The sequence below is a fragment of the Hemicordylus capensis genome, chromosome 1 (assembly GCF_027244095.1).
Source record: "Hemicordylus capensis ecotype Gifberg chromosome 1, rHemCap1.1.pri, whole genome shotgun sequence".
Taxonomy (NCBI): Eukaryota; Metazoa; Chordata; class Lepidosauria; order Squamata; family Cordylidae; genus Hemicordylus; species Hemicordylus capensis.
The window spans coordinates 328,936,900-328,952,785 of record NC_069657.1 but is presented as its reverse complement, the minus strand read 5'-3'; the positions used below and the strand labels follow the sequence as shown (position 1 = coordinate 328,952,785).

At 41.2% G+C, this 15,886-nt stretch overlaps 1 protein-coding gene across 2 annotated transcripts in view; it reads left to right on the top strand.

Moving 5' to 3' along the window:
- The window catches only part of PREP (prolyl endopeptidase), a 116,447-nt gene that overhangs the window by 18,780 nt on the left and 81,781 nt on the right, over nucleotides 1–15,886 (top strand). For both annotated transcript variants that reach the window (XM_053262331.1, XM_053261493.1), the window contains 5 exons: nucleotides 762–836; nucleotides 8,628–8,761; nucleotides 12,598–12,728; nucleotides 12,997–13,206; nucleotides 14,629–14,750. In XM_053262331.1, the coding sequence (XP_053118306.1) occupies nucleotides 762–836; nucleotides 8,628–8,761; nucleotides 12,598–12,728; nucleotides 12,997–13,206; nucleotides 14,629–14,750 (672 nt within the window). The remainder of the gene's footprint in view (nucleotides 1–761; nucleotides 837–8,627; nucleotides 8,762–12,597; nucleotides 12,729–12,996; nucleotides 13,207–14,628; nucleotides 14,751–15,886) is intronic.

The window sequence follows — 15,886 nt, the reverse complement described above, 5'->3', positions numbered from 1 at the left end:
AGGTACATCTGGATTGAGACCAAGCAGTCCATTCCTCTTCTCATAAAACTTTCATTTTCGAGAGTCTTATCTTCTACCTGGAGGAGAGCTGATCTTGTGGTAGCAAGCATGACTTGTCCCCATAGCTAAGCAGGGTCTGCCCTGACTTCACAGGGGGTCCTGCGGGAGCCCCTGCCCCCCCTTCAAACTTTGGAGTGGAGAGCTGGTCTTGTGGTAGCAAGCAGGACTTGTCCCCCTAGCTAAGCAGGGTCTGCCCCAGTTCCATATGAATGGGAGACTTAACGTGTGAGCACTGTAAGATATTCCCCTCAGGAGATGGAGCCACTCTGGGAAGAGCAGAAGGTTCCAAGTTCCCTCCCTGGCTTCTCCAAGATAGGGCTGAGAGAGAGTCCTGCCTGCAACCTTGGAGAAGCTGCTGCCAGTCTGTGAAGACAATATTGAGCTAGATAGACCAATGGGCTGACTCAGTACATTGCAGCTTCCTATGTTCCTACTTGATTGCCTGGTAGAACCAGAAGCAGAGTGGCAGGTGCACACGCTTTTCCAAAGTATATGTTTCTGTATATGGACTGGGAGCCTATCATGCTTGTACTTTGGAAGGAATTATGGCTATGCTGTCATGCTGCTAGGTGAGATTACTTGACCACTTAATTGCATCATCCACTTCTTGGCAGTGAACAGCTAGCATATTAAAACCCTTTAAAATGTCTTTATATAAATTATTCAGTAAAGTTCCTTTGTTTTTCCAATTTTAAATCCAGGTGCATAACTATCATGGCTGTAAGATATGTGACCCATATAGCTGGCTTGAAGATCCCGATAGTGAACAAACAAAGGTAAGCTGTGGACATCATGGTGTAGATGCATTTGCATGCTAGAGGTGCAAAATATTGCTCAAATGGGATATGAACCCCAAGCAAGCTGTGTCTCTGCAGAGGAAGCTTGTGAGTGTGTTCTCTGGACTAATGATCAGCTTGCATCAGAAAGCATTAAACAAAATAGCTACTGCTTGGCAGATAATTCCTGCTGCAAGAACCACTTAAATATAGTCAAGTGAATAGAATAAACTTTGTTATGATCATAGATCAGACAAATAGTCAAGCGAGATGTTTGAATGATTGGAATCCAAAATAGTTCTAGACTACTGAGTTTTACCCAGGGATGGCTGTTGTGTGTATGTAAGGATAGACGGAGTTGGTTTCAACTTGTCCATTATGCGTTCTGAGAGAAAGTAACAGAACATGTGCTTTGATATAAAGATCCCAGTTTCAGTGCCTGGCATCTCCAGTGCTGGGAATGATTCCTGCTTGAGACTTTGGATAGCTATTTCTTGTCAGAATAGGGTGATTCTGAACAAGAGCCAGCTCCAGAGTTGTCTTGCAACTTTCTCTGGCCCATTTTTGTGGGGCAGTTGGGTGCCCCGCATTTCCCCTAATATTCCCATAAATAAAAGGGCTCAAGACTATTTTTAAATGAAACAGACTATTTTTAAATGGAAGTTCAGACAGAGCCTGGCATATTTCTAATGGCCAGACTCTCTCTAGACTTCTCATAGGTTAGTGGTAAGCATTCTTGACACTAGGAAGAAGTTATTTCTAATCATGCACTTCTATGATTCTTGTTTCTAGTAAACAACATCAATAAAAAATCCTGACATTCTGATCTCTGCATAGTTCTACATACTCATTACCCAAATTCTTTCAACTTATTGGTAACAGACGTGGGGAAGGCCTGTCATAACGCATAGGCACATCCAAGTCTCTGCTTGTGACACACTAAAGTATGTTTGTTTTATTTATTTAGTTAGTTATTCTATTTAAAATATTCATATACCACCCGTGCAGTACACTACTGCTCGGGGTGGCTCACAACATCAACAAAACAAATCCAATATAAAGAAAAAGACTAATAAAGTTAAACAAGACCAGGCTAAAACCATATTTAAAACTACAAATTTAAGAGTTTTAAATTAAAAATTATTAGCAGAAAGCTAAAAGAACTAAAAAAAAACCCTACCAGATATAAGCAGTAGATAAAACACTTTTTAAAAAATGTGTGCTGCTTTTTACAAATGCCGCGGGAGGGAGCATGGTGAAGCTCTTTGGGGAGGGAGTTCCAAAGCTAAGGGCCACAACTGAAATGGCCCTGACTCTAGTTCCCACCAACCAGATGTCTGTTAGTGGTGGGGCCATGAGAAGGAGATGCCAAGCAGAGGGCCCTGGCAGGTTTATATGGGTGAATGCCGTCCAACAAGTACCCCGGACCCAAGTACCCTGGACCCCGTTTAGAGCTTTAAAGGTCAAGACCAGCAACTTGAATCTAGCCCAGAAGCAGTTATACCAGAATTGGAATAGAAAAGTATAGAAGAAAAGGTTTAATAAAACACAACAAGTTGGTTCAATTAAGCATGCACATAACCCGTAGTGCCATAAGTCAAGGATTTAAATAGCAATATCTAGGGAAGATCAAAGGTTAAATTCCCAGTAATTATTGGGGAATTCCTTATTCTGTGTACACAGAGGCGTAACTAGGGAAAAGGGCGCCTGGGGCAAGCACCGAAATGGCGCCCCCCCACTGCCCTCCAACATACTACATTATACTTAGGTTTTTCCTCACAAGCGCCCGCCGCCACCAAGCCAGGCCACTGACTGGCCGCCAGGCGCCAGCAAAGCAATGGGGGGGGGAGCGCAGGCGGCGCGGAAGGGACCGCTCGTGGGGAAGGGGGCACTGACGCGCTCCCTTGACTGCTGCAGCGCTGCTGCACTGAGCAGGAAAAATTTTTTTAAAAAAATTTGGTCATGGCGGCGCCCCCCCCCACGTGACCAGAAAAGATGGCGCCCGGGGCACGTGCCCCCCCTGCCCCCCTATAGTTACGCCTCTGTGTGTACATGAGTTTATCTTGGGAAGTGATACTGACAGCAGTTTTCAATACACAGCATAGGCAATCTTTTGCCCTTAGCTTAACACCTCTGTGTTTGTGCATGGGTATGTACTGAGACGTTTGTGAAAAATTGTTTTGAAAATGGCATAATCTGCTTGTTCAGCCTGCTATCCCCTCACCTGCCAACTGTGTGGCTGCCCATGGACGTTCCTTAGCAGCTGCTCCCATCTGTAATCTTTTCTTAATTTGTAGCTGATATGATCAAAGGAAGGACAAGTCTATCTGGAAAAGTGGGTGTGCCTTAGTAAGTCTCCATTCATGCTTGATGCAGTCCTACTGGTTTGATACCTAACATGAGTAGTGTTGGGTAGATAATGACCAGTGATTAAATAACTTGACAGATGTCAGCCATGTTTTAGGCTGGTCAAGGGACCTAGCAAAGCCCTTCTAAGTGACCTGTTTTCATTTTCAATTGAGCTCTGTTGAGACACTGAACACTCTGTGGGCATACAGGTAACATGTACATGTGTTTGAGTGAATGTGAACAAAAACCTACGTGTGTTCATTTTAAAAGTGAGCCTGGATACAGGCCTGCACAAATGCTGAGTACAGATAGAAAGTGTATTATATATGTTGAGCATAATGTATGAATGACTGTTCATGTATACGCAGGTTGTACAGTATGTGCATTGAACATAACCTCTGAATAGGGCTAACATCCTCATTGATTAGAAAAGTGCAAGGTGTGAACAGGTTTATTTCTCCATTGGGTAAAATACTGAACGCACATTTTGCTTCACATGTTGAGTGCTGCAAAGATTTTTTATTTTATTTTTAAATGATAGCTAGAAATTAGACCAGCTATTGGCCCAAATGGCCACCAGGTGGCATTTTAGAATCTGGGCAAAACCTGTATATGTTTGGGCCATGTAGTAACCTTACCTGGGAATCCACTCTCATTCTGTTTTCTAACACATGTACAAAATGTATTGTTGGAACTGATTCTTAAGGTGCAACTGCTTTAGTTCCTCCTCTATTAAATTTTGGCATGCATGATACACACGTAGACATAAGACTGCTCAGCCCTACTGAAATCACAAGACTTTGAACCATTCACTGCATGAGAACATTCCATGGGACTCTGGACTGCAGTGCAATTTATAAACAGCTGTAGCATGCAAATTGTTATGTGTAGAACAGATATGTCCTTTAAGAGGCAATAAATGAATTGGAATCAAAGTATGTTGAATTATGTGGAATGAAAAGAATAACTTTAAAAGGCAATGAAGCACATAAAGAGACAAACTGCAGAAAGTACTGTATCTCTCCTGTTCTCAAGTCTGTAGAAATTAATGAAATAAGATAACACAGCAAAGTTCAGTGCCTTTCAGCCATGACCCTAGTCAGAAGTTAAAATATTATGTAATTAGATCAACCAGTGTGAAGGGTCAGAGTAGTTTACAGCAGACTTGCATCACCGAATACCATATACCAGGTTCTGCATCCTGCAGACACTTATATACTAACAAAATCCAATTTAATTCAGAATAAGTAGGTGCAACTCATATTGCCTAAGGATCTAAAGACCTGGCGTTTTGTTTGCTCCTCTCCCTCCACCTCCCCCAGCACTGTAAACTTGCAGTTCCCAGAAGTCTTTGACCATATAGTATTCCTAAAAGTCTGTCAAGACTCCGGCTTCCTAATCAGCTAGTGTGTATCAGCTCTTCATAGCACCATTTTCTTTTGGGTATAATGCAACACAGTACCCTCGCTCTTCTCCAGAACCGTTAAAAAAATCAAGAGGCCTGGACTGCATATGGAAACTCAAGCTCTATTCACATATGATACTCAACATATAATCTGTGTATATGTACGGCATGTACTTGTGTACTGCTATGTTCAGTGTACATACAGCAGTAAATGTCTGATCTGTTCCCTGTATTCGAAGCAACCTGTACCCAGGTTTGGGTACTTCTTAAATGAATGCATGTAAAATCATTTGCAGCAAAACATGTACAAGTGCACAGACACTTGCTTTGTTTTTCCCACTCCCTTTCTGATCCTACTTCCTTTTCAATCAAAGCACTATTTGGCTCTCTTTAAAACTTTAGCTTAGGGGAAACAGCAATAGGATAGTGTATTTTAACTTGTGCATCTGCCTAGATACTTGCTTGTCTTCAATGGATTCCAAAAATACAATTTAAATAAATGTTCCTCTTTCTCTTTAGCTCCAGAGTCTAATGTTGCTGTGTGCTTGACTTCCAAAATCACTCTTTCTTCCGCCTTCTAGGCCTAGCACCCATTCACTTTGTTTTAGTTTGTATTTAGATTTTAAGGTTTCAGCTACATATTATTATTGTTGTAAGCTTTCTTAAGGCTATTTTTTTAAATTTATGTTGACATTTATATCCTGCTCTTCCTCAAGGAGCCCAGAGTGGTGTACATGCTTATGTTTATCCTCAAAACAACCCTTTGATGTAGGTTAGGCTGAAAGATAAATGAGTAGCCCAGAAAAATCCAGTGAGTTCCATGGCTAAATGGGGATTTGAACTTATTCTCCCTGGTCCTATCCAACACTCTAACCACTACAGTGAAAGTTGGAGTGGAAATGTTATAAATACACACACTCTACGCTTGCATAAAAATGTATTTGAAAATACCAGTGGCCTGTTTTTCTTGCTCCAAAGCAATATTGAGGCAGGGTGATTTAGAATGGGGAAAATAGCAGACGGGCAGTGGGTTGTCTAACCTTCACTGACTCTGATCATTAGCAAACAGTTTGTATGATATGCGTTAAGGGTGGCTGATATCCAAACTAAACTCATGAGCAGTTCAGTGGAAATTAATGGGACATGTTAGTCACTTCTAGCTTCTCCATTAATTTCAATGGTACTATTCATGAGTAATTTAGTCTGAATGTCAACCACTGTCTGGGAAAATATAGAGGCTCTTCACATGAGCAGTATAAAGAGTCATAAGGGGGTTTGCAGGGAGAGCAGGTTAGACCCGCTCTCCCCGCAGATGATCCCTAGCCCATTGCTGGGTGGGCGGATTGCCCACCCAGATGAGCAGCAGCCTTGCTTGGGCGCTTCTGCGCTCGGCCGCGGTTTGTCTGGCTGCTTCGGGGGTCAGGCAAAGGGAAGTGCCGCCGCATGGTGCAGCGCCTCCGGAGCCCCAGTAATGCACAGCGGTGTACTTCTGGGGTCCCCTCTCCCCTCCACAACAACAACAAAAATTGGGTTAACTGAGCGTTCACTCCATTAACCTTGTTTATGGGAGAGCACATTTAGGTGGGTTTGCCATTGGGAACCATATGGTTCCCTTTGCTGCACACGAGCAGGAGAAACCGGGTTGGGCTCCCATACCCTGGTTTCTGCTGCTCGTGTGAATCACCTCATAATATGGCAGTCCCCATTCCCAGCATGGGTATCTCTGACAAAATAGATCTGTAGATTATCTTCATACATAATTGTTGCATCTTGTTCTAATGTAGGACTTGGGCACAAAATAACCAATGTCCAGCTATTTTCCAACTATGGTGGCCTGGCAGAGACATAGCAGGTTGGTCTCTTATCCACTGGAAGTGATATGGCAGACTTCTCTTCACCTTTCCAGTGCAAATGTCTTCCTTTTTCTTTCTAACCTTAGCCATGGTTTAGTTGCTAACAGTGCAACAAATGCACTGTTGGTAACTAGGATTGCCTCATAACCAGGGTTTTCAAATCTTGGTGAAGAGGGAATTTGATAAACATTAACCATGATGAGCATTAAACCACAATTAAGTCTGGGAAAGGTGTTTTGATTGTCTTTTAGAAGGAAGAATCTGCAAGTTCACACCCAAGATCTTAAGAGATCTACACTATTGCGTTTGCACCTGACTAAAGTGTGTGTGTGTTGTGTTTTAAAGATAGATAGATAGATAGATAGATAGATAGATAGATAGATAGATAGATAGATAGATAGATAGATAGATATAAAACACAAGAATTGCACTTTAGGGAGGGTCTGTTTTAAAAAAAAGTGTTTTGAAATCAATTTAGACTGACGTTGTCCTATAAAGCCAGTGGTTATACTGTGTGATATGCTTAAAATGAACCCTGAGGCAGTCAGTTGTCATCCATATGAGTATCTATTATCTGCCCATTCTTCATTTTCTGTTTTCTGATTGACACGTGAAGCTTCCTTTTGTGAGCCTTGCTGTTGTACAAAATAGTTTGAAATTAGCTTTTCCATATCACTTTATTTGGGGACCTTGAATTGGAATTGAATGTTGTGCTTCTCTTGTGGGCTCTTAAAAGAAACTGATTTTTAAAAAATGTTATGAATCAGTTTGAAGAAGCTACCAATCTTTTTATGCCAATTTGCTAATATATAGTGTACTCTCCTGACCTCTTTATTCTCTCCCTATTTTCTCTCTCCTGAATTTACGACGTCTCAGCATCTGCTGTTATGACATCTCTGATGTAATTCTAAGGCTGCAGCCCAACACACACTCACTTGGGAGAAAGCCTTATTGAACGTACTGGGACTTTTGAGTAAATTTGCATCAGCTGTGGCTGGAAGTGTGACTTATTTCCAAAGATGGACTGCATGAAAGCTAATACACAATCTTGCTTTAACTGTCCTCTCCTTTCCTTTGACATACTGTTAACAGGCCACTGTTGTTAGGACATCTGTTAAGCACTCACACACACACACACACACACACACACCTTCTCAAGCAGCTGCAATGTCCATGACCCTCTGCACTACAGTTCTTCGCTTTTTTTTTACAATTGATGTCACTATAATGATGTCTAAACTATTTATGTTCCTTTCTCCATGCACAGATGTGCTAATATACCCCAAGCAGTTCCTGGAGGTACTATTAACTTGAGGAGCTTCATAAAGCTGAACAGAGTTTATACATGTTATATCTAAATGTATCTCAGTTACCCCTTAAACTACATTCAGTCTGAATAGTGAAAGAGTACTAAAAGCAATGTCTTCTCAGTTTTGGTGCATATTTATTTATTTATTGTTCAATTTTTGTGCTTTTCATTGTTAGGCCTTTCATTAAAACAATCTCAAGGCAGTATACAAAACATTTAAAACAATATAAGACTACAAAACAGTTACACAGTAAAAATATTAAATTGCAATATAAGAATACAAATCTAATTAAAAATTTAAAAAAACATACAGGAATAGGACCATAAAATACAGAGCAGCAACCACAACAAAAACAACACTCATATAAAACCGTGGGTAAAAAGCCAAGATTTAACTTGCTTTCTAAAAACTGTGATGGAAACTGAGGAGCAGATGCCCACTATGGATGGAGTCATTTCATCTAAAAGTCAATTAAAAGATCCATGGTAGTGGTGATGGTACTTGGAAAATCTAGTTAACAAACTGTAGAGTCATCAGTGAAATGGAGATTAACTGTTTGTTCTAGGACCTCATCATCTCTCAGCAAGAACACACCTCAGAACATACCTTGGGCAAGTTGTTAAAAATTAAATAGGTTTAGCTTCAATATTACCTTGTTATGTGCCTATCGGAGCACCGTTGCTTCATGGCAGAAGACAGCTCTGTAATGGCATTAGTTCTGGTGTTCTTGAAATGTGTGTGGTTCTGTTATGTTCAATTCTTTCTTTTGAAGCTGTAATTAAGAGGTAACACCCCATATAGCTGCAAAACCATTTTTCTTATACTACTTGGGTCCAATACTATTGTTTATAAAATATTTGTTTGACTTCCTTAGGCTTTTGTAGAAGCACAAAATAAGGTCACTGTGCCCTTTCTTGAACAATGTGGTGTCCGAGGGCTATTTAAAGAGCGGATGACTGAACTGTATGACTATCCCAAGTACAGTTGTCATTTCAGGAAAGGAAAAAGGTATGTAACGATTTTTTTCACGTGGGTGTACATCTATGGAGAGATGATCCTAGATGAATCCTAACAAGGCTGAAGAAGCAATGAAACTATCTTGGTGCAGAGTGTTATGACAGTAATTTGTCAGATGTTTTGTGTATGGTGGGGATCAGAGGGTAAATACTCCGTGTTTAACAAGCAATTCTCAATCTGGAAAAAATTCTGCACCCACCAGTTTAATCACACACCAAAACAAATCAATGTCATCTTGCCAGTCAGGAAAATAGTATAGCCAGGGCCTACTATAACAAAATAACTACTATCTCAAGAACCTCATTTCCCCTTATGAACCTGCTCAAAGTTTGTTTTTTTAGAAAGGTGAGATATAAACTATAGTAGTAAATGAGTATAATTGACCAGGAAGGGAGTCCCATTTGATGTCCCAATAAGTTCTTTTGTTAAATTAATGAAGTGCCACTTGGCTAGAGCCATATCTTCCAATGCGGGTCCGGCATCTTGGCTCTTTCCCCTGGCTTTGTTATTACTTTGTCAGGTATGTCTTCAACAGAAGATAATCCCTTACTACTCATGTACTCAAAGCATTCAGCGATGCCAGGTGCATCTTTTGTGTTCAGCATCCCATGCTACATTTTGTACAAAGTTCACAGATAGGCAGAGCCTAGCTTTTGCTTCTTCCTAGCAGTCCTTGGAGTTTTAAATTTGGTTTCCCAGACCTGCGACTCTTTCAGGAGTAGCAGGAGTTTCTAGATGCACATCATCATTCCCTCACTAAACACCTTGCTTGTGGGGAGCGGGGAGGAACCAAACATAGATGTAGCATTCATATAGACCAGATTACTCACGCCATTTGCCATCACTAAAAATTCATCTTAGTTTGTTGTGGTTCCCCCAGTCCTTTTGTCAGTTATTTCACCATTTGGATTTGTTTGTTAAAAGTTGGGCCTGCTCCTTTGTTATGTAATGCCTGGACTATGTTGAATATAACATACCAAAAACCCCAAATATTTTGACCAAACAGCACAATTGCAATGAACTGCAAAAAGAAGAAGAAGCCAAGTACAGAGGTATCTTTGTTTGATGTGTAAAACTGTTCATTAATATCCCACTCTATATTAACCTTATAAAACTGATATCCAGAGCCCCTCCCCCACATTGTCTTTTAACATTTGTTTTCCTTTAGAGCATTTATCTCCATTCTATTACGGTAAATGTTGTTTCATGCCAGAAGTTCTATCATGATAAATTATCTTGATGACTTGCATCCTTAAGGGTGTTCTGCCCTAAGAACTTCTGGTATTAGATGTTAACATTGGATTGAATGGAAACTAATTTATGTGGCATTGCTATGTAAGATTCTGCAAGCAGGATAGTTTATACTTAGTTTGTTGTAGGTTGGTTGGTTCTGTACCAGCTGTCTTAGCATCCCTGGCCTGTGTGCATAAGTTAAAATGTAACAAATATAAAGACAGGATGAAATTATTAAAACAATTATGATATAAAACTAAAATTAATTAAAAGCCTGAGAAAACAGGTGCATCTTAAGGTTTAAAAAAACACACAAAAAAACACCAGCCAGAGGTGAAAAAACTCTGATTTTAACAGGGAGTACATTACAGAGCTCCAGGGCAGCCACAGAAAAGGCCCAGTCCCGAGCAGCCACCAATTGAGCGATCCAATAGAGTGCATTACGGTAGTCAAGCCTAGAGGTTATCAGCATATGTGACCTGTTTAAGGTCACTTCCCTCCAGAAATGGGTGTAGCTGGTGTATCAGCTGAACATGATTAATAGTGCCCCTGGCCCTTGCCTCAACCAGAGAGACTTTTGAATTCAGGAGGACTCCGAAGCTACATTATGCCATTACCTGATGAATTTGATATGGATAAATAGCTTTGGGTGTCATCAGCTTATTGGTAACACCCTGCACCAATTCTCCTGATGATCTCTCCCAGCGGTTTCATGTAGATGTTAAAAAGTATTTGAGACAGTATGGAGACTTGTGGAATTCCATACATTAACTCCCACTTTGCAGAGCAATAGTCTTCAAGCAACACCATCTGGAATCTGCCAGAGAGGTAGGAATGGAACCACTGTAAAAGTGCCACCCAATCCTAACTCCCTCAGGTGACCCAGAATGGATACCATAGTTGATGGTATTGAAAGCTGCCAAGATATCCTAAAGGATCAACGGAGTTACACTCACTCTGTCAATACCTAATTGAAGAGCATCCATCAGGCCGACCAAGGCAGTCTCAACCCCATAGCCCACCGAAAGCCAGCTTGAAATGGTTCTAGATAATCTGTTTCCTCCAAGACTGCCTGGAACTGAGAGGCCACCACCCTCTCAGTCACCTTACCCAACCATTAAAGATTGGAAACAGGTCTATAATCAGCTAACTGAGGGATCTAGTGCTGGTTTCTTCGGGTAAGGTCTAAAAATAGCCTCCTTGAGGCAAAGAGGTATCCTGCCCTCCCTCAGAGAAGCATTTACAATATGTACCGACACTCTCTGATAGTACTGTTGGCAGATGAAATAAGCCAAGTTGGGCAAGGTCAAGAGAACAGTTGATAGGACGTTCAGTCTGAAGGAGTCGCAAACTGAGCTTGTCTACATCTTCAGGAGTCACAAACTGAAAGTAATCTAATCTGATCCCATAAGAGGAGTTGCTGGACACCTCCCTAGTAGACTCTGCAATAAATGTGGAATCAAGTTGGGCCTGAATACAAGAGATTTTATCTGCAAAAAAGTCATAAAAACACCTTAGCGGGTGACCGAAGGTTCCACATTCAAGTTCAAGAGGGAGGGGGGCACATACTAGCCATCTCAGAACCCTATGTAACTCAGCTGGATGTGAACTTTCGGAAGCAATGTGGGCAAAAAAAGAACCACTTCTTTGCCACCCGTATTGCCAGAGCATAGATCTTCAAATATGCTCTGTGTTGAAATCTATTGGATTTACGTCTTCTTCCACTTGCACTCTAGTCTACATTGCTGCTTCAGCTCCCTTCCATTGCTGCTTCAGCTCCCTTCCATAGTTTTTCTGAATACCACAGGGCTAATTTTCAAACAGGTTGAAGAGGACACTTAGGAGTGATTGTGTCAACTGCTCTAGTGAGTTTGTTATCCCAAGTATATACCAGAGCATCGATCATCAGCAGAGCCAACTCAAAACCTTTCCAAAGCTTCTTGGAATCCTTTTGGATTCAATAACCTTCTAGGGTGGTCCAGACTAATAGGCCCTTCACCCCTGCAGAGGTGGGTTGCAGCTGCAAATTGCCTTAACCAGTTGGTGGTCTGTCCATGAAAATGGGGAAATAACAGGAGTCCCCACCCATGGAACACCACCCTGATCAGAGCAAAAGACCAAATCTAGTGCCCGACTAGCATCATTCATTAGTCCCAGGACCACTTGGGATAGGCCCATAGTTGTCACGGCCTTTATGAACTCCTTAGCCGCTCCAGACAACCTGGTCCCAAAATGGACATTGAAGTACCCCACTACCAACAGTCTGGGTGACTCCAGTGCTGTGGCACTTATGAAACCTCTTTCATAAATACATGGCAGAATAAGCTTAGTGAACCAATATATCTTATCTCATTAGTTGCATAAGTTCTAAGTGTTTTGGTAATCTGTTTAAAGTTACTTTTTAACTTCATTCTGATGTTAGCTCTATTTTGATTGTTTAAGTTAAAATGCACGCTGAAAACACTTGAGCACTTCACCATGTTATAAATCTGCCTCTAATGAGATTGCCTGGCTGTATAATTCTATGTTCACGTTACTGCTGCACACAAAATTAAAGATAATTTCTTTTTTATCAATTCACATCTATCTTCTAGATATTTTCACTTTTATAATTCTGGACTTCAGAATCAACGAGTATTATATGTGCAAGATTCCTTGGATGCTGAAGGCAAAGTATTTCTTGACCCAAATAAACTTTCTGATGATGGCACTGTGGCTTTGAGAGGTAAGAGTAGTAGACTTTTCAAAATGTAATATTTGGGACACCTGTCTAAAAGTGAGGTATTGAGTCTTGCTATTTTACACATTAAGAAGTCTACAGTCTGTACATGTTTGTGTGTGTGTGTGGAAATTTTGGGAAATGTGTAACTTTTATGTTTTTTCACTATTGCCTATGTGTTAAGAGCAAACATTAGAAAGTTGTACAGTGTAATATAAAAGAGGGCATTGTTAATTACATTAACAACCATTGCATGGTATGCTTTTATTTGCAGGCTATGCATTCAGTGAAGATGGTGAATATTTTGCATATGGCTTGAGTTCCAGTGGGTCTGATTGGGTAACAATTAAATTTATGAAGGTGGATGGGACTGAAGAGCTTCCAGATACATTAGAAATGGTAAAATTCAGTTGTATGGCTTGGACTCATGATGGCAAGGGCATGTTTTACAACTGCTACCCAAAGCAAGACGGGAAAAGTGATGGTGAGTGGCATACAGTCATGGTTCATGGATGAACTTGGGTGCTTCCTCTGGTCTCTGTTTCCTTGACCTAATTTTTCTTGTGCATTATTGCTATCTCTTTCATTTGGCTACTTTTCCTTTTAAAGGACAGGGCACCCTGTCCTTTAGCTTCCCTGGTTTCTGGGATGACTTCTGCTTCTGCCTGCCCACCTTGTCAAAACCTGGCAGGAGAATGACTGTGAACATTTGACTGTTTATACTCTGTTTATTGTTAAATAAAAGTGATGCAAATTGGGACGAAAAACCCCAACTTCAAGTATATGTTGATGGGATCTGAACTGTCAGTGACTGACCAGGAGAGGGATCTTGGGGTCATGGTGGACAGCTCATTGAAAGTGTCGACTCAATGTTCTATGCTAGGGACCTTTAGGAAGGGGATTGAAAGTAAAACTGCTAATATTATAATACCCTTATACAAAACTGTGGTGCAGCCAATGCATACAATTCTGGTCACCACATCTAAAAAAGGACATTGTAGAACTGGAAAAGGTGCAGAAGAGGGCAACCAAGATGATCAGGGTCCTAGAGCACCTTCCTTATGAGGCAAGGCTACAATACCTGGGGCTATTTAGTTTAGAAAAAATCAATCTATTAAAAAATGCTTGATGTGGAGAAAGTGGATAGAGAGAAATTCTTTTCCCTCTCACATAACACTAGAACCAGGGGTCATCCTGTGAAATTGATTGCCAGGAAATTTAGGACCAACAAGCGGAAGTAGTGCACAACACATAATCAACTTGTGGAATTCTCTGCCACAAGATGTGGTGACAGCCAACAACCTGGATGGCTTTAAGAGGGGTTTGGATAACTTCATGGAAGAGAAGTCTCTCAGCGGCTGCTAGTTGGAGGGCTATAGGCCACCTCCAGCCTCAAAGGCAGGATGCCTCTGAGTACCAGTTGAAGGGGAGTAACAGCAAGAGAGAGGGCATGCCCTCAACTCCTGCCTGTAAGCTTCCAGCGGCATCTGGTGGGCCACTGTGTGAAACAGGATACTGGACTAGATGGGCCTTGGGCCTGATCCAGCACGGCTGTTCTTATTTTCTAAAAGCTAAATACAAAATGCATATACACAAAATGCATTATAAGTTAAACAATATAAATGATGAAAGCATGAACAATGATGTAAAAATGTGTAACTTGAATACCATAATGAAAAATTTAAAGACAAAATTATACCCCTTGTTGATTTCATTCAGTTTCTCAGCAATAAAGACTGGTATTTACCACAAAAAAGATAGGTGTTGTGAAATTAATACTCTGCTAATTAATGGGTGTTTCTTTTTGTTACTTTGCCAGATAAATAGCTGCCTGTTTGGTGAAAGTGTGAAGCTTGCAAATTGTTGAAGCTTGGGTACATGTAATTAAATGTGTTGATTTCCACAGGCACTGAGACATCAACTAACCTGCATCAGAAGCTGTACTATCATGTCTTGGGAACTGACCAATCAAAAGATGTTTTATGTGCCGAATTTCCCCATGAGCCAAAATGGATGGGTGGAGCTGAGGTATAATGTATTTCATCTTGTTTGAAGGGATACTTGTGTACATGATTTACTAGGAGTTCATCAGATGATAAAGTAAGGTGAAATATATTTATTGGCCCAAACTTTCTTGTTGAGTAAAAGGTGTTGCCTTACCTGTTTTGTCCCTCTCTTGTATTATGAAGCACCAGAATAATAGTGGTCTATACCAAATTACTTCAAGTTTTATGGAAGCAATACTGCACTTAATACACTGGAATGTATTGAAATGAACGCTCCTTGACTAGTCCCATGCTGAATGTTCATGATATTTGATTTTTTTAATATGAATGCTGCCATCTTTGAAGGGTGCGAAAAGGTCCAGTAGAGTTGGTTTTGTGGTAGCAACCATGTCCCCTTTGCTAAGCAGAATCTGCCTTGGCTTGCATTTGGATGGGAGACTACATGTAAGCACTGTAAGATACTCCCCTTGGAGGATGGGGCCATAGGTCAGTGGAAGAGCATCTCTGCAGAAGGCCCCAGGTTTGCTCTCTGGCATCTCCAGGTAGAGCTGGGGGAGTCTGCTTCCTGAATCCCTGGAGAGCTGCTGCCAGTCAGTGGAGACAATACTGAGATAGACGGACTCCATATAAGGTAGCTTCCTAAGATCTGATGTCCACAAAATCCTTACTTTACACTGTTTGTCAATTTGGGACGGGGTAGGTGTGCATGCGTGCTGTTGTCAGCTATTTTCTCTTTGACCTCCTGTTACTTGGGCAACGTTTCTTCCCACCCACTGGCCCAACATTTGAAATAGTGTGGGTAACATTGGCTCTCCCCCAACCCCTCATCTCTGTTGCTGTGAGAAGATGTGCATGCTAGTGTACACTGAAAGACTCTTACTAAAAACAACATCTTTCTGTGTAGAGATGTGCATAGATGCTTGCCTCTTAAAACAACTGTGCATTTTATCTTTTAGAGGGGAAAACCCCATTGTAAAGCAATGGAAATGCCTGGAATTAAAATAAATCTGGAAATCCCTCCAACCACAACATGAGTGCACAGTGCATTATGGGGAACCCCTTCCTCGAAGCTGGCCAGGAGCCCCACAGTCTGCCAGCCCCAGCTGGGACTGGCAGATGATCAGTAAGATTGGGGTTAGGAGAGCGCTCACTCTCCTA